We start from the raw sequence: 17,937 nt of genomic DNA, 5'->3' as shown, positions 1-17,937 counted from the left end.
CTCCCTCGCCTTCCCAGCTGTCCTCACACGATGGATTTGGGGCTTTGGACCTCGAGGGCTAGTTAAGTGAGGAAGAGATGGAAGGTGCACCTGTGATGTTGCCTGGGGCAAGGCAGTTGACTCCATGCCTCAAGACTGCCTCTGCCAAGGACAGAGGGTGACTGTCGTAGGCAGCTCCTTACTGAGGGCAGCAGAGGGTCCCTTATGTCAGATAGACCCTACCTGTAGGGAAGTGTGCTGCCTCCCTGGGACCCGGTCAGGGACATTGCCAGAAAACTTCCTGGCCTGCTTCACCCCTCTGATTATTATCCACTACTGATAGTGCAGGCTGTAGTGATGAAGTTGCTGAGAGAAGCCTCAGGACTGTCAGAAGGGACTTCAGGGGATGAGGGTGGTTGGCGGATGGAGTGGGAGTACAGGTGGTGTTCTCCTCTTGTCTGTTCAGTGACAGGGAGGACCACAAAAATGTATCTGATAAATACATGGTTGAGAAGCTGGTGCAATCGCAGGAGTTTTGGCTATTTTGACCATGGGTGGCTTACTTGGCACCTGGCCTGATGGCTGCAGGATCCCATCTGTCTCAAAGGGGGAAACGGATCCCAGCCCAGGAGCTGGCAGGGCTCATTGAGAGGGCTTTAAGCCAGGTATGAAGGGGAAGGGGATGAAATGAGGTTCACTAAATGAGCTTGGGGGAACAATGCCAGGGTTGGGAGCGAGGCCAGTGACTCAGCTGAAATGCACCTATACCAATGCATGCAGCATGGGCAACAAGCAAGAGGAGCTGGAAGCCATTGTGCAGCAGGCAAACTATGAGTGCACCCTTAGTAAGTTTGCTGGGGACACCAAGTTGGGAGGGAGTGTTGGTCGGCCTGATGGTAGGAAAGCCCTCCAGAGCGATGTAGACAGGCTGGCTGCCTGGGCTGAGGCCCCTGGGATGAAGTGCAACAATGCACGAAGGAGGAGGTGTTTTAGTTTCCTTCTGGAGAAAACAGAACAAGAGCTGAACTTTCAATTACTGCCATTTAATTTTTCATTTTTTAAATGAAAATCACCACAAACAATTTTCCTGTAAAAATAAAAAGTTCTTTTATAAAAACATGTTTTCTATGTGGGAACATCTGTGTTGAAAAACTCACCAGCTGTATCAAAATCCTATTTTGCAGCCCAGCAGAGCAGCTGGTGCTTGCTGGCTGCCCCCGCCACGTGGCACAGTGCTGGCGGAACAGTCTGTGCCTCTCTGGGACCTGCCTGCTCACAGTGCTGACACAGCCATGCGGGTTCCCTTTATGCCATGTATCTGAAGTGCCTTTCTCTTCCAGGCAAAGCCTTATTTCTGCATCAGGATTATTTTGCTCATGTAACTAAAGAGGGTTTTTGCTTACTCTGGTACTCTGGTCCATTACTGTTTCTTCCTTCCTCTGCATACATGAGGGCATCCTCATCGCACCCTGTTGGTACTGGGTGTTGGCCAGAGGGCGTCCGCCACAAGGAGACCCAGCTGTGCTGGCAGTGGTGCTGCAGAGCAGAAGAACACATGGGCTGTGAAGCCGTGTTGAGGTAGGCCAGGCCCAGAGTGCTCAGGGCAGTGCAGGACGGCAGTGGATGCAGAAATAAAACACAGGCTGTCTGAACTGTGGGTTGTATTGTTCTGTGCTTTGCCTTTTGGTCAGATGTAGACCAACTCAGAGGTTTTAAATCTGTAAGAAAGAAGCCTACTCTAGGTATTACTGTAGGATACAGGATCAAAGTCTTTTCCCTTGTTTGGGATGCTGCATGGCTGCATTGCAGAGAGTAAGATTTGCAGTTCAACACAGAAAGTAAGGTATATTCTTCCTTCTGCCAGTCTTGCTCTGGGCAAGTCAAATGTTTCCCCCGTTGCCTTAGTTTCCCCGCCTGTCCAGCAGTGTCCATAGGACTGCCCAGCTCTGCATTGTTTGCAAGCAGGTTAGCTTGAGTTCCTTTGATCTCATTGAAACATGAATATCATGAGCAAGCAGTTGCAAGTGTACAGCAATACCTGCTATACCTAGCTACACTGTAAAAGAAGACGGTGCTCCTTAAGACAGTGCTCATTAAGGCTGAGAACACTTTTTGCTTCAGCGTTAATCCAGGAAACAAGGAATCTAAGAATTCAGCAGGAGCATTTTCTTCTGCATTTTTCTAAAGCAGTGAATGACAATTAGAGAAGGAATGATCCTTTATGCTTGGTAAGAGGAAGAAGGCGGTGGTATTGGAAAGCCACAAAGTCTGGAGCTGGTACTGAGTTGTCTCCTGGTTTAGGTTTTCAGCGTTTCCAGCTCAGAATAATGGTTTTGTTCTTCCCTTTACGATTTCCTTCATGGTGAATTTCTTAATACACTTTCCCCACATTGTTGACAGCCTCTGCTTATGCACTGACTTCTCTGTCAGTCTGTGGCTGTGTAACTCACAGCTGGGTAGGGGTCTATGGAATGAGTTTTCTTCTTACTCTTATTATGGTGCAAAGGATGAGAGCGTTGTGTTGAGAGTCATCTAGGCTTCTTTGATGATTCTTTGTAAACTGCTCAGAATATCTCCTGTAATGCTTTACTGAGTTCAGTCTGTTACAAAATGCAATTCCCATGTGTTGTGAAGTGGGCTGTGGTGCACTTGTTTGGTCCAGTGTAATTCTTACTGTTTCCCAAACCTCGAGCCTCTTTGTGACAGTTTGCAAGCAGATGCCTGGGAACATACTGAAGAACAAGAGAAGCACGTGCTCACATTTTCCACTTGCTTTGCATTCTGCTTCATTTCTGAACCTCTGTAAACTTTCATATCCTCAGGCGGTGCATTCTACAGTGGAATTACAAGTTGCAGTTTCATTTGCCATCCCACAGCTCTTGTATTATGAAAGCTATTGAGCACTTTTTTCTGTCTACCTCTTCCACAGCTTCTAGTATCTTGTAGGATCCTCATCCTTCTCTTAGCTGTCTCTTTTCCAGGCACAGCTCTATGTATTTAGTTGTCCATCTGAATGGAAGCAGTTTCATTTCTTTGGTTATCTTTGCTGTCTTCTGTACTTTTTCTAGTTGGACAGCTTGTTACAATGGGGAGAAAAAGGGGGGAAATTATTTTTAATTGCTCCTACCATTTGTTTTTTTCACTGCTACTGAAGACTGAATTGATGTGCTTACAGAGCTGTCTATAACAGCAAAATCTCGCTCCTGAGTGGTAATGGCAATTCCAAAGTCAATCACAGTGTGTCAGGAGTTAGGATCAGCTTTCTCTGTGTGCATTACTTTATCAGTCTGGGGTTTTATCTCCGGTTTCATCAGAACCTCTGCGAGAACACTCTGCAGTTCTCTGCAATACAGTGTTATGCTTTTATGACAACAGGTGCTTTAGTGAGTAGAGCAAACTTTGTCATCTTGATGTTTGCCCCCTTCTCCTGGTGATCTCTGAACGCTTTGAGCAGTTCAGCCTGCAGCAGAAATCTATGCTGTGATCTCTATGCGACTGCTGCTAGAGCAGCAGGGAGCACACTGGAGGCTTTGTGGCTTTATTTTGGTGTTGTTCTTATTTGAGCATTTAGCCAGTTGGACTTGTGTCTTTCTGTCCCATGACAGGTTACTTTTTTAAGAAGTGTCAGTGGTGAACGTTATTAGAAACCCTATGGAAATTCAGCAGTAGCTTATCGGGCATGTCTTTGTTGTCCATGTGCTCCACAACTCCTTCCAACAACTTCAGTAGCTCATGAGTTCTAATTTCCTTCTAGAAGCTGTGTTAACTCCTCCTCTGTATGTTCCTCTTCTGGATGTATGCCTGCGTTTCCCTTACCACTCCGTTTTGCAGCAGAGCAGTTGGTGATTGCTGGTGTTGGCTGAAAGCGTGTGGCAGCGGCAGGGAGCGCTGCACGTTCTGTTCCTCTCAGGGCAATGCTGATACTCTGTGTTGTTTTCCCATTTCACACAGAGAAGACAGGCAATCGTGCTGATGGAGATGGCAGTGCGGGGTGAAGAGCTGCACAGCACTGGGGAAGGGATGTGCCGGAGGAGCGGAGCTGAGCAGTGCGCAGGAGGAGATGCTGGGAGCTTTGCAGGGCACTCAGCGGTGTGCCCGAGAGGAGCGCCACCTTCTCCACGCGCTGCGGAGCCTGGAGAAGAGCTGCCCAAAGTCTCCTTGCGGTGGACGTGGCCTCGTTTCCTTCAGGATCTTCAGTGTCTGAAGGGCCAGCGAAGAGACAAATGGACTGGGGTCTTGCTGCGCTTCCTGAAGGCCTGAGATAAGAGAGGAACAGAGGCTCGATGACAGCTGTGTACCTGCAGGGCGCCCAGCCGTCCCCTCCGATAGGAGGGAGCAGGGGACAGGCACGTTGCCTGCCGGCTGTCCGGACATCGCACTCCCTGACTCACGTTGGTAGATGTACTCTGTCTCAGCCTGCTCCTGATCCCTCATGTGCTGCCCTAAGAGTCCTGGTGACAAACAGCCCCATCAGCGACCCCAGCTTCTGCCTGGTGCAGCATGGTGGGCCGGGGACAGGGGAACCTCAGTCTCATGGCTCACCGATGAACCTCACGGCCTCCCGCCGCAGGGACTCCTGCGGGCTCTGTAGGTAGAGCAGGCTCTGGCCCAGGTACTCCTGTGCTGCACTCCTCCTCCTCCTCTTGTCCAGCTGGAGTGGGAAGAGCGCAGGGTTAGCGCAGGGCGGTCCCGACCCTGTCGTGGGGTGTGGGAATGTGCATACCATGCACTCGCCAATCTGCCAGAACTGTGCTGTCTGTACCAGGTGCTCCAGCCGCCTCCAGCGCAGGAACCGTGCGGCACCAAGGAGGGCTTTCTGGGAGGCCTGCCAAACAGAGCTGAGATGGCACTGCAGCCCAAAAGCAGCAGCAGAGCCCGCGGTCCCCAGAGCCCCTCCGCAGGGAGGATGCAGCAGCAGCGGCTGACGCTGCCGTGGGCTGCAATACTCTTGGTGTCTGGGGGGCACCACAGGAGCAGCATCGCCCTCCCCCAAATGAACGCAATTCCCACCTTGGCCACGCTCTCTTCCTCATCATGCAGGTGCAGATACAGCAGGACCAGGCTCCTGCACACCTCCTCCTGCATCTTCCTCTTTTCTTGGTCCTCCACGTAGTTGAGCGTTTCGAGGAAGAGGTCGATGGAGAGCTGCCGCACCGTGCTGGACTCCTGTGGAGGAGGAAGGAAGGACGTCGGTGTCAGCAGCTCCAGGGCCATGGCAAGCAGGGCCAGCACCGCCAATGAAGTGGGGGCAGAATCTCTGAGCTGAGAGGCTGCAGGCAGATCTTGAGGATGCCCCCAGAACTGCTCCAAAGTGCACAAGCTCTGCCCTGCAGAAAGTCTGCCCAGGGCCACGCAGCCCCTGGACCTGGTGAGCGGCCAGGAAGTCCCCTGGTGTGCTGTCACAGGGCAGCAGGCATGGGCACGCTGAGGTGGTAGCCACATCCCTAATGTGCTGGGCTCCCTACTATCCTTACATCATTAATGAGCGCTGGGAGCTTGCCGGCCAGAGCCAGAGCCATGAGGCTGAGCTTGACCCCCTCCAGGAGCTGCAGCAGGTTGCTGAGTATTGGTAAGGCCACGGCACGGATGTCGCTGTCTGCGTCCTGCAGCAGCTCCATGACGCACGGCAGGAAGATGATCATTGGCCTTGCCTGTGGGAAGAACACCCCTTCCTTTAGGTAGAGCAGCAAGCACAGTGAGGGCAAAACCACTCCAGTACCAGCCCCGTGGACAGCAGGCAGCAATGGGATGGGCAGCGAGCACCAGCTCCTCACTGCATGGAGAGGTGCTGAGCTGCAGATGGCTCTGCTACAGCCCCATGGCAGGCCTAGCCCGACCTGTGGCACCTGTGGCATTCCTGGCCGCCCCTGCTCACCGTGTCCTGCCTCTGGCTCAGCTTCAGAATGCCCCTGAGCACCAGCTGCTGCATGCCCACGCTCTGGCTCTGCAGATAGGTGGTAAAGAGTATCATGATGCGGTGCAGCTCTTTGTTGAGGTCCACGCAGTCCAGCATCTGCAACACACGCGGCTCTTAGTGCTGGATCCAGCAACCCGCTTGGGGAAAGACAGCAAGGCATGGCCAAGCCTGGTCCCGAGGGAGGCAGCAGGACTCGTGCCACCAGTGGCGTTGCAGCCTCAAGTTCACCGCTTCTGCAGCTGGTGCTCACCTCAATGAGGAAGACCATGGCCACCGTCTCCCAGGAGTAGAAGAAGCTGGTGCTGAGCAGCTCAACCAGGTGGTGGAAGATGGGGTCACGCAGAGCACCAGGCAGCTCTCTCATCACCCTGGCAGGGATAAGAAGGCACCGTGAGCCCCGAGCCAGGGGGACGCAGCTCTGGCTGTGCAGCCCTCTTGCCAACGCCGCAGGGGCCACAGGCTGTGGTGGTGCTGTGGCAGCACTTTCTCAGAGAACTGGGGACCCCCTGCCACCCTGAGGGAGGAGTTCTCACCTGGCCACCACCTGTACACCCTGGAGGTGGGTCACAGTGCTGAGAAGCGCGTCCCAGCCGCCCTGCTCCTGGATGGCCTCCATCTGCCTCTGGAGGCCCACGCTGCAGAGCAGCACCTTCAAGGACTGCACCACAGCCCTGCAGGTGGAGAAGGGTGTGAGTCACATCGGGAGCCCCAGCACCGGGTGCCTGGGTGCAGCGGGAGGACTGGGATGTGGCACCTGATGGGAGTGAGCTGGTGCTGCTGGTGCGCCTCGAAGAAGATTTCCACCTCCTGCTGTGTCAGGTTCACGGTGAAGGACACTTGCAGGAGGAGGGCCAGGAAGAGCTGGGGGAAGATGGCTTCGGCCTCCTTCAGGACCAGAGGTAGCTGGAGTATCTCCGGTAGGACCTTTGCTGCCTGCAGAAAGCACCCGGATACAATTCTTGCCCTGTCCCACAGGTTTCCATCCCATCTCTCAAAGTGTAGGGATGGAGGAAGGGAGGGGGAGGGAGAGCCCCAGCGCCCCAGGCAGGTCTATGGCTGAAGAGGGAAGGGGAGTGGGGACTCAGGCTCAGCGGGGTGAGTGAGGAACTCACGGCCAGGGCGAGGACGCGTGGCCAGTCCTTGATGAAAGGGGACGTGTGGTGCAGAGAATGGTTTCTGAGCACTGGGAGCAGCTGCTGCAGCACCTTCTCCACGGCCGGGGGCTCCGAGAGCATTTCCCTCCACATGATGACAGCGACCCTGTGGGTCCCCAGGGCTGTCAGCGTGGCTGCCCCTGCCTGGCTGACAGCCGTGGGGTGGGGGGGGGAGAGGAGCCCTGAGGGCTACAGGCCCCATACCTGGTGCAGGTGGGGGAGCAGACCAGCAGGCTGGTAACCATCTCCCTTGGGAATTTGCTGACCAGCACGAGCAGGGCCCTGCCCAGGCTTTTGAGAGCCGGCTGGGCTCTGATGGAAGGCAGGCTGCTGTAGATCACGTTCACGATCTTTCGCACCTGGAGGGGGACACGGGTGAGAATGGGATGGCAGCAGAGCAGAGCCCTGCTGCCAACCCAGCTGCTGCCTGCCGGCCAAGCGTGATGCCAGTGCCAGGGCTGGAGCAGAGCCCCGAGGGCTGGAGCCTTGGCAGCAGCAGGTTCCCACCTCCCGTGGAGGGAAGCGAGCCTTTGCTGTGAGGACATCCACCATGTGGGCAGCCAGCTGGGTGCTGTGGAGGCCCGGCGCTGTCATACTCTCGATGGCTGTGAGTAAGATATTGACCGTTTCGGGGTACAGGAGGCATTTCCGAAGCACCTGTAGGAGGAAGGAAAAGAGGGATGACTCATCACCTGCGTGGCTGCTCGGCCATGCTGCTGCCTCAGGAGAACTGGGAGCAGGGGCTGGGTGACACTGGGGATGCGGGGCGTGAGGGCCCTACGTGCACCAGGGCATCTCGGGGACAGCTCCTGCACTCTTCCTGACTCTGCAGGCTTGGGTTCTCCTGTGGGCTCAGGGTTTGTTCCTCATACCTCAAAGACATTTCTGGCTCTGTCCTCATGGGAAACCTCCTGGGGGAGCAGAGTTTGCTGGCTGTCCCAGGGCTGTGGCATCTTGGGCTCCTTCTGCTTCGGCAACAATCCTGGAGAGGAGCGCACGCAATGTCAGTGAGGGGCCTGGGCATCTGGAGGTCTGCGGGGACCTAACCCAACACAACTCCTCTCACCTGGGGCGGTGATGAAGGTGAAAAGCTGATGGATAGCCTTCATCGCCTCATCTCTGGTCCTCTCGTCCGTGGAGCTGCAGCACAGGATGAGGTGTCCGGCCAGCTTCCCCAGCACGGGGAGGCGTTGGTTCTCCTGGCAGTTGTGCTGGAACACTGCAGCTCTCGTGAAGCAGAAGCACAACTGGGGAGAGAGGCAGCAGAGGCGCACGGCTGAGCGGGACAGCTGGGCCCAGCCCAGGCTCTGTGCAAGCCTGGAGACGGGTGGGCTCCGGCCGGGGAGACAGGACGTGGTCCCCGGAGCTGTGCGCAAAAGGGCTCCCTACCTCGGGCAAGGGGCAGGTGTTGCAGAAGGCGAGCAGCCTGGCAATGCACGCCACGGCCCTCTCCTCCACGGCCGCCAGCTGGCACGTGGTGAAGGGCAGCAGGAGCTGTGGAGAGAAAAGCTGCTGGTGTGCCCAGAGCACGGGTCACTGGTCAGATCAGCACCCCCTGCCTGCAGCGGGCCCTGGGGCGACCTCGTATAGATTCCCCCCTTCATGGCCTTGAACCACTCCCCCAAATCCCAGCCTTGCCGCAGCCAGACCTCCAAGATGTTCTGCAGCTCCATGAGGACAGAGGTGCCGGCGCTGCCCACCAGCACCTGCAGCAGGCGGTGCAGGGCTTCCATGGTCTGCAAGGAGGACAGGGGTCAGGGTGGCCTTCCCTGCTGCGTCCTGCTGGCAGCAGAGGGGCATCCCGGGTGATGGTGCCCAGGGAGCATCCCCAGGGCCCAGCCTGCGCGCACCTCCGTGTAGGTTGCCATGTCCAGGTCCGTGTCAGCCTCATAGCCGGGGAGGTGGAGGACGCTGCTGAGGCAGGCACACAGGAGACTGTTCTTCTGCTTCTCTGGAAGCAGCCACGCACTGCTGTGAGGGGAGAGAGAGCAGAGGCGTGATGCTCTGCTCGGCACCCTGTGCCCTGCTGCCTGCCCTGCTCAGGGCCCCCAGCTGGGAGCAGTGCCACCACGTTGGCCAAAGCTGGGCTGGGGCCGTACCTCATGGTGGCGATGGCGCTCATGGCCTGCTGCCGCAGCTCTGTGTCCAGGCGGTCGGCGGGCTCCTCCTGCAGCAGCTCCTGAGAGCACAGTGGGATGGGATGGGATGGGATGGGATGGTGAGGTGTGCCCTGCTTGGTAGGCAGAGCCCGGGCACCCCATCCTGGCCCCACATCCCAACTCCCGGGCTCCCCAGGGACCCCGCAGTGGGAAGGGCTGTGCCCAGCGCCCGGCCCTGCGGTGCTCCCCTTACCTCAATGCACTGCGCCACCTCTGATGCGCAGGCACTCAGGTGCTTGTGAGCCTCTCTGTCCTTGAGGGCAGCTGTGCAGGCGGTGCGGACGCAGGCCAGAAAGCTCAGCTTCTGTGCCTGTGCCTGAGACAGGGAGGGGAGTTACAGGTGTCGGCATCAGGGGACCCCGGCACCCTCTGGGCATGGCCGGGCAGGGGCAGCCCGGGAAGCACAGAGTGCCCGCTACCTGGGGTCTGCGTGTGCAGCAGGCACGGATGCAGCTCAGGGGATCCTCCTCCTGCGGTGACACGACGGAGGCTGAAGGATCCTCAGCTGAGTCCACGGGCCCCTGCAGGGGCTGCACCCCACACACCTTACGAGGCCCGTGCTGGGCCATGGAGGTGCGGGATGCCCTAGGCTTCTCCAGCCAGGCCTCTCGGGGTAGGCTCGGGGATCTCTGTTCCATCTCGCAGTGAGGGAACAGCGGCAAATGCGCCTCCTGTTCCAACTCTGCCTTCAGGGGGACGAGGCCCACTGTGACGTGGCAGGGATGTCACCGCATTCTACCCGGCTCCACCCAGGCCCCCTTCCCTTGCCCTGGGCGTGGCCCAGAGCCCCGCAGCCATCCCTGTCCGTGGGCAGTTTTGGTCTGGGAGGAGCCCTCGACTTCACTGTGTGCATTTGCCACAGCTGCAGCGTTGGGGTCTGGGAGTCCTTCTCGGGGCCCTTCAGCCCATCCCCGCATCCCCCCCAGTAAAATTAAACTGTGTCACGGTTTCCAGTGGGACGGAGTTGATTTTTCCTTCTTGGCATATGGTGCTCTATTTTGGCTTTAGGAGAAACACAAACAGGGTTGATGACACGGCAGCGTTTCTAGCTGTTGCTGAGCAGTGCTGCACTGAGCTGTGGGCATTTCAGCTTCTCCTTGTGTCCTGCTGGTGAAAGGCTGAGGGGGTACCAGGAGCCGGGAGCGCACAGAACTGGGGCGGCTTGTGGCAACTTAGGCATGGACTCCGTTGCTAGTGCAGGACAAAGACCTTTATTGTACATGGTCACAACCCTTTATACCCCTGCAACAGCGCCTTGTCCTCGTGCATATTTACATCTTGCACAACTGCTGAGCTTGTTTACTCATCCCAAGGTCTTTTGGATATCAGTGCGCTTTGTTTTCATGTGGTCCCACATCTGTGCACACCGTCACAAGGGGCGGGCAGCAACATCTCCATTGCAAGCTCTGTTATGCAAGATGGAGAGATGGAAGTAAGAACTCAGGGGAGCAAAGATCCTTGGTTTTATTTTAGTATCGTGATGCTGGTGTGCCTGTTCATATTTCTTGGGATTTATACACAGTTGAAAATGTGATCGCTGTCTGATTTGATTAAATCTCATTGCAGTACCATCTGCAAACAACACTCAACTGGGAGGAGCTGCAGAGAGATGCTGACAAATTGGAGGGCTGGGCAACTGCGCAGTTGGTATGAAGTTTAGGAGAGCAAGTGGTGGATTCTGCCACTGGGATGGGACAGCCCTGGCTCTGTGCACACCCTGCGGGAGGGGAGGCTGCAGAGCAGCCCCACAAAAGGGCTTGGGGGGTTCTGGTGAACGGCAAGTTGCATCTGAGCCGGCAGCGTGCCCCGACAGCCCAAAGGGCCAACCGTACCCTGGGGCGCATCAGGCCCAGCACTCCCCAGGAAAGGACCGTCCCGCTCTGCTCTGCTCTGCTCTGCTCTGCTCTGCTCTGCCCGGTGCAGCCCGTGAGAATGTCCGACACCGCTTCCTGAAGGGGTTGCATTCTGCTTGGGATCTGTGCCCAGCAGTGCCTGCAGCCTGCCCTGCTGCGCCGTGAGAAGGCAGGTCCTAGCCTGGGCTCAGATGGCTGCAGGCCCTCGTTGCTGTTGGTTCCTAAGGCTTCCAAGGCGATGCTTTGGCATCCCCCACTTAGCCAGGTGCCGCTCCCCCCATCCCCTTGGCTTGCTTATGCACAGCTGCTCCGGTCAGGGCCTGCCCCTGGGCAATCCCCGTGCCTTCCCTGGAGGCTCTTCTGAAATGCAGAACTGACACACGGGTTTGGTATGCACTTCTGAAGCGTGTCCATAATGACTGGGGGCAGCTTTTTCACTCTTTCTCCTTAGGGCAGCAGTGTGCAGCAGTTAGGATGGCACGCTCCTCCCTTTCCGTCCGAGGCTGGCATTAGCAAATGGGTGTGTGTGGCATGCAGACGTTATTCTGCCTTCTGCTCTTTGTGACTGAGAATCTGGAGCTCCTCAGTTACAAAACTCATTAAGCAACTGCTCAAACTTCAGTTTCTACTCCCTTTTGCGAGACAAACTTTAAAATCAGGCAGGGGTTTCACCTTAAAAAAAATCAGGCGAGACAAGTGGGAAAGGTTTATGGTTCTGACACCTATTTTCAGAAGTATCAGCCTACGAATCCACATGGTTTTAAACAACACAAGATAGGAAGGATATGAGAGATATTAAACTATTTATTTACAGAGCTTTTCGACAATAACACGACTGTCTAACAGACATTCTGGTGTTAACTACGTCCCTGTGCTCCCTATCTGTCTGCTGCTGGCCCAGTCTCTTCTCCCACACGAGGCACTTCACACTGACGGCGTCAGCCGTGCTCTCCTCTCCCATCCAGTTCTTCCTTCCTCATCCTGGGTCCGGAGGGCATCATCGATGCTGAGGTTATGGGAGAAGAGTAACTTCGGTGCTTCCAGCCGAGAAGTGCCCTTTGCAAGGAAAGAAGATGCAGAACGTCTCTGGCCATCCTCACCTCCTCCGCTGCCCCAGGCTCATCTCATGGGAACGCCCCTCCCAGCCAGGAGGACGTGCTGGGAGCTGGGCCATGCGCACACACGCGGCCGTCCCTCGCTCTGAGCAGAAGGTGCGTCCTCTTCTCCCCGACGATCTGCCGGCCGGTCCCGTCTGCCCAACAGCCGCTGTTCTTCTGCCGGCGCTAGGGCAGCACCGGGCGCTGTTCCTGCCTCCAGCTGCGGAGGAGGCAAAGTGACGGCCAGGGGCTCAAGCAGCGCATCTGCAGCACAGACAAAAGAAGTTCCTGTTATCGCGAGCCACTGTCTGTCTCATTATCAGCTACCTCTCCATCAAGAACGTTGCTTTCCACGACCTATGTCCCCATGACATACCTAGCCATGCCCTCCCCCTGCCCCTCGCACAGCCCGCACTGGGCTGCCAGCCCATCACCTGCAGCTGCCCTGGTGGGGCCGCAGCTGCAAGCGGGGCAGTGCGGGGCTGCTGGGGCTGCCAGGGAGGCGGCTGCAGCACGAGTACCTTCCTGTGAGCAGAAGGCGCGTCTTCTTCTCCGTGATGCTCTGCTGGCAGGACGGGTCTCTGCAGAGCTGCTGTTCTTCTGCCAGCGCTGGGGCAGCATCAGGCGTTGGTCTTCACCCCATGCTGGCGGGGAGAGTGGTGTCCCAGGACACAGTGGCTCGTCTGAAACAGAGATAAAGTTCTTTTCAGCAACTTTCTATATTGTACTCTATAAACTAACTATCTCCCAGTCACCCATCTTTCTATCCTGCATCCCCCTATCAGCTATCTGGCTATGATCTAACTACATCACTACCAACTCTTGCTTGCTGCTAACTACCTTGCTATCCACAAACCTCCTCTCTACCAATAACCCACCTAGCTATCTGCTATCTGTTCACTGCCTGTACCACCATCAGCTATCTATCTCACTATCTATGTCGCTATCAACTATCATGCTACCCACTAACTATCTATACAACAACTATCTCTATATCCTCTTCTTCATCATCTACATCTACCGGCCCCTGATCCCCCCCCGGGGCTGCTCTCCTCCCGTCCCTCACACTGCCCGCTCTGGGCTGCCAGCCCGTGATCTCCATGCTGGTAGGCGGGGCTGCTGGGGGCTGCTGGCGGCTGCGAAGGAAGCCGGGGGCTGCAGCACGGCCAGAGGGGCTGCCAAAAAATCCGGGGGCTGCAGCACGGCCAGAGGACGGGCTGCAGCCAAGGAAGCCAGGGGCTGCAGCACGGCCAGAGGGGCTGCAGCCACCACCGGCCCCAGCAGCACGGGCACTGCCAGCCAGGGGTGGCAAGGGCAGGCAGGGCGGCCCAGGGAGCCCGCAGCGGCGGTGGGCACGGCGCGAGGTTGGGCGCCGTGAGAGGCCGCAGGTGGCACGGTGAGAACACCGTGCGGACGGGCGCGATGCGGGCGGTGGGTGGCGGCAGCGGGCAGGGCGCCAGGAGCCGCCACGTGTCGCCGCGTGCTGCTGCAGCGGGGGCCGGCAGGGCGGCAGCGGCCGCTCGTGGCGGCGGACGGGCGGCGTCGGCCGGGGCTCTCCTCTTCGGCCCGGCTCTTCCTCGGCCGCGGAGGCGCGGGCGGGCATCGCCGCTGGAGTCGGCGGGACGGCGGAGGAGGAGCTGCAAGAAACGCGGAGAGCGGAGTCGGTCGGCACCGGGTCGAGGGGGAGAACGAGGAGGAGAAGCGGGACCGCGCGTCGCGTCGCGTCGCGTCGCGGCACGGAGAGCCCTCGGCTCCTCCGCTGCCCGGGCTCCTCTCCCGGCTCGCCCCTCGCCGCCAGGAGAACCTTCCGGGCGCCGGGCCGCGTACAGACACGGCCGTACCTCGCCGTGCGCGGAAGGCGCGTCCTCTCCTCGCCGGGCGCTCTCCGCCCTCCTGCGGCGTTTGCCGGGCACGCCGAAGGCCGAGCGGTCGTCGGCTCCGCGCCGGCTCTCCCCGCGCCCCGAGAGGCAGGGAGCTATCGGTTGGATTCGTGTCCAGTGCAGGAGGGAACGAGCTGGGCCATAGAAGCTCTGCACGGGTATAGAGGCTATACACTCATATAGGGCAGCACATACGCAGATACAGTCTTCCCCCACATTATCCAAGAAAAATGAAAGGCAGAGCACTCCAGCATCTGATTTCACAGAAAGCCAAACACGGAGTAAAACAGAGAAGTCAGCTTCCGCCTGTGGCAGTATTTACGAAGCCCCCTGACGCTGCTTCAAAGGCCGGGTTGGTTTGCTTGCTGTTTCTCTACCTCCTGGCACGTGCCTGCAGACACTTGGGCAGAGCTCCGTTTTAGCATTCAAATTACAAAGCATCCGTGGCGCGTCTGACACAGCTCCAAGTCAGCAGTGGCACGCAGGCTTCTGTGTGCTGCAGAGCGCGCAGCCACCGGGATCTGCCGGGACAGCGGCAGCACTCTGCGACTGCTCTCCCACAACCCGGTGCCGAAGGGAGCACGGAAGGACGTAAACAGACGGGTGAAGCTTTCTGTTTTCAAGCTCTGAACCAATAAGCTTTTTGCTTATGTCCAAAAGAGAAAAACAGAGTGATGTGGAATGGACTGTCTGTCAATCGTGGTTCAATTTCAGACATAAAATGATAATTCCATGCTGTCTGGTGAATAGTTTCAGCTAAGAGCTTCTTTAGTTCCCCAGTTTCTGTGATGTCCCTGCAGTATTCTCAAGGAAGTATTTTGTAACCTCCTGTTAATGAAGCACTGAAGAAAACAGAGTGCCCTTCTGGCAGCAAATCGCTACCTGAAAGGACTCCATTTGCTGAGGTTTTCTTTCATTCCTGTTACTAAAGCACAGGATGCATTTTGCCCAAACCAAAATGTTACTGGTATTAAAAAGTGGATTAAATTCAAAAGGTAATTATTGCCAATGCCCGAGGAAGCCTCCCTCAATCTGCCAAAACACTTAACAGCTGAGAGAGCACTCAGCTTGTCCTGAACGGGACAACATTCCAGCTGACCTTCCATAGTCATTAGTAGGTCACTTTTGTCCAGGACTGAGCAGCCAGCCCACGGCACAGGTGGGGCTGCGGGGCTGGGGGGTCCCTTCCAACCCAACCACGCTGTCCTCCTGCAATAGTTACAGGCAGTAGAGCTAACTAAGTGCACGACAGCCATGTTTGACAATAACCTGCAATAACGGCAAGGGAGCAGGCTGGTGCGCAGGGACGGTGAGGAGAGCGGAGCATCTCTGTCAGCTCGGGAGAGCGGTTCACCTGTCGGCTGCCTCCCAGATATCAAATCCAGCCGTGGTCTCCACCAGGCAGAAAGCTCTGACAAGAAAGAATGCAGCAGCTCAGGTGGAGTGCCCACCTAAGAACGTGGCGGTTGAAGTCCCTGGCTGCAGCGAGTGCCTGAGTCTGTCGGTGCCGGTGAAGGGCGGCAGGGATTCCGCCTGCATGAGGGGCAGGAGATGGACTGTCGGATTAGCTGTCTTTGGAACTTGCAAGAAAGACACCAGGGTGATACCCCCCAAACGGTGCTAGACCCCTCCCCTGCCATCTTTGAGCAGAGGGATGCAATTTAAGGGAAGAGGAGGAGTGGAAACAGGTCCCAGCTCAGCAATCACAGCAACCCCCATCCCAACCTACCTCGGTTCCACAGGTGCCCCCATGTAATGGGTTTGAGGCTCTGGAACTTGAGGGAGAGGTGAGTGAGGGTGCGGTGGGAGGCCCACCCATGAGGTTTCGTAGGGCGAGGCGGTTGACTCCACACCTCAAGACTGCCTCCACCAGGAAGGACATGGCTGAGAGGCTGCTGCAATCACAATAATTTGGGGATTTTTTTGGACCATGGGGTGGTTTGCTTGGCACCTGGCCTGGTGGCTGCAGATGGGTCCCATCTGTCTCAGAGGGGGAAATGGATCCCTGCCCAGCGTATACCTGCTGTTGCACCCTCATCCCCAGTAACACAGCTCTGGATGGAACAATAACTGAGGCACTGCAAGGGCTTGCCACCCTTGACGATGAATTGGCACAGAAGTCAGGAATAAATACTTCTACCCCTGGATGGTCGGATTCCTGGTTTGGTAAATGGAAAGGGATGACTGTATCCATATTTACTTCTTTGATTGTAGTAGCAGGAGCCCTGATGGCCATCGGGTGCTGTGTTATCCCCTGTTTGAGGAGACTGGGACAGCAATTGATCGAGACAGCACTACTGAAGCAAACACCAATGGAGCCACCACCATATTCGGATAAAACGATGGTATTAGAGGAGATGGGGAATGAAGAAGGGAAAGAAGAGGAAGATGTCTATAAAACTGTGCCACAGAAAAGAATTGCAGAAACCAACCATGCATAAAGAAGAAAGGGGGGGGAGCTGTGGGAATGGAATGTCGTTTCTGCATTAGATGTTTAAAAAAGGGAACTGATCTGAAGAAGTAGAGCACAACGTGTTTGTAACCTGTCCTTGGAAATAGCTGATGTGAAAAAGCAGAAATACTGCATGTTTTAGTAGCATATTTTGGAAATATAGTTGCTGAATTATGTGATTAATTCTCGCTTGCAAAACTGCAGTAGCTTCTAAATGCTGTGAATAGTAGGGGTAGTGTATTATGGACTAGAAGGCGTGTTGTAAGGCTATTCTGTTTGGATAAGCGAAAGAAAAACAGGCTTAACAACCACCAGAGCTGCCAGGGCCCCTACACGAGGCGGAGAGTCCCACTCTGTGGGTAGGCGGGGATGCAGCAGGCAAGTGTCAGGATACTCCCCTCTGTCCTCCTTCCAAACTCATCTCTATCCATGGGCGAGATGCCCAGAAATAACGGCCGAGCGCTGATGTGCAAATATTGGAAGTTAAATAATTAGCAGTGCATGTTCAGCCAGCAACGATTCATGTGTGGCTGGTATCTGTACGTTTAGTTGAGCGTTGGGAAGAGTTGTGAACCTGAAGTCCTCAGCCAACGAGGAACCAGGGGAGGAGAGATGGGCGTCGGGCAGTAGGGCATAACAGACGTCACACTGTCTCTGCAGGTGTGCTCCTGCTTGCAGGGCGCCCGCCACTGCCGTTGTGAATAAAGGCTGCTTTTCTCAGAGATACCGTCCTGACCAATTATTTGGGGACTTCCGACACCCTGGGCTGGCAGGGCTCATTGAGAGGGCTTTAAACTAGGCATGAAGGGGAGGGGGAAGGGGAAGAAATGAGGTTTGCTAAATGAGTTTGGGGGAACAATGCCAGGGCTGGGGGTGAGGCTGACGGGCTCTCAGCTTTTCCCGAGGCTCCCGGAGAAAAAGAGAGTCTGCCTCGTGTGGAAGAAGGGAAGGGCAACTCGAGGAGAGAGCCAAGAAGCCGTTGGGATGCGCAGGGAGAAAATTCGACAGGCAAAAGCGCAGAGCTTGAACTCAGCTCGGCTGTTAGGGTAGAAGAGGTCAGAACGCTGTTTTTACCAACACAGCGACAGTAAAAGGAGAGCTGAGGCGAATCTCCATCCTTCCCCGGCTGCGGCGGGGAACGTGAGCGCTGCGGATAAGGGAAAGGCTGATGTTCTCCGCGCCTTCTTGACGCCGGTCTGTGTAAGTCACACCGGTTGTGCTCGGCGTTCTCCGCCCCACGGCCGATGGGCACTGCCGCTCGCGTTCCGTCACGAGGGAGCCGAAATCCCGGCTGCTGCACCGTTTGCTTTTCCTCTGACCGCGCTTCCTGTCAGCCCGAAGGGCGGAGCGGAGCGGCCGCAGGAGCGCCGAGCGAAGCGGGGCCGCGGCCTCCGCGGCAGGCGGGGCGGGGCGGGGCGGGGCGGGGCGGCGGGCCGGGCGCAGAGC

The 17,937-nt window shown here is 56.7% G+C and overlaps 2 protein-coding genes across 14 annotated transcripts; one reads left to right on the top strand and one right to left on the bottom strand.

The window, feature by feature from the left end:
- Window positions 1-1,021: 1,021 nt before the first annotated feature.
- Window positions 1,022-17,823, bottom strand: LOC112533354 (maestro heat-like repeat-containing protein family member 7). 13 transcript variants are annotated; one of them, XM_040646448.2, is made up of 23 exons: window positions 14,001-17,823; window positions 12,681-13,796; window positions 9,629-12,423; window positions 9,403-9,525; window positions 9,150-9,229; window positions 8,901-9,021; window positions 8,700-8,786; window positions 8,440-8,544; window positions 8,117-8,297; window positions 7,923-8,032; window positions 7,558-7,707; window positions 7,255-7,409; window positions 7,009-7,156; window positions 6,651-6,829; window positions 6,430-6,567; window positions 6,147-6,264; window positions 5,855-5,992; window positions 5,454-5,630; window positions 4,990-5,145; window positions 4,703-4,804; window positions 4,522-4,630; window positions 4,371-4,430; window positions 1,022-4,235 (listed from the first exon to the last, which is right to left on the bottom strand). In XM_040646448.2, the coding sequence occupies exons 3-23, from the start codon at window positions 9,845-9,847 to the stop codon at window positions 4,063-4,065; spliced, it is 2,829 nt and encodes a 942-aa protein (XP_040502382.1). In that variant the 5' UTR covers window positions 9,848-12,423; window positions 12,681-13,796; window positions 14,001-17,823; the 3' UTR covers window positions 1,022-4,062. The 13 variants fall into 13 exon arrangements, 11 of the variants coding, with proteins under 11 accessions (XP_040502382.1, XP_040502380.1, XP_040502379.1 ...); XM_040646446.2 differs by having other exon boundaries at window positions 1,022-4,430; window positions 4,522-4,804; XR_005839283.2 differs by having other exon boundaries at window positions 1,022-3,055; window positions 3,796-4,430; window positions 4,522-4,804; window positions 5,454-6,264.
- LOC121106679 (laforin-like) lies at window positions 13,582-17,213 on the top strand. Its single transcript, XM_040646773.2, has one exon. The coding sequence runs from the start codon at window positions 13,582-13,584 to the stop codon at window positions 14,182-14,184; it is 603 nt and encodes a 200-aa protein (XP_040502707.2). The 3' UTR covers window positions 14,185-17,213.
- Window positions 17,824-17,937: the final 114 nt, after the last annotated feature.

The sequence above is a fragment of the Gallus gallus genome, chromosome 12 (genome assembly GCF_016699485.2).
Source record: "Gallus gallus isolate bGalGal1 chromosome 12, bGalGal1.mat.broiler.GRCg7b, whole genome shotgun sequence".
Taxonomy (NCBI): Eukaryota; Metazoa; Chordata; class Aves; order Galliformes; family Phasianidae; genus Gallus; species Gallus gallus.
This window is presented reverse-complemented; position numbering and strand designations above follow the sequence as displayed.

Bases quoted from the DNA above. Each gene is read 5' to 3' on its own strand.
- LOC121106679 (XM_040646773.2), top strand. From the start codon at position 13,582: ATGCGGGCGGTGGGTGGCGGCAGCGGGCAGGGCGCCAGGAGCCGCCAC.
- LOC112533354 (XM_046900201.1), bottom strand. From the start codon at position 9,847: ATGGAACAGAGATCCCCGAGCCTACCCCGAGAGGCCTGGCTGGAGAAG. The intron at 8,545-8,699 runs GTCTGGCTGCGG...TTCTCTCCACAG, and splicing joins AGCTGCAGAACATCTTGGAG to CTCCTGCTGCCCTTCACCAC. The intron at 4,431-4,521 runs GTGAGCCATGAG...GTTTGTCACCAG, and splicing joins GGAGGCCGTGAGGTTCATCG to GACTCTTAGGGCAGCACATG.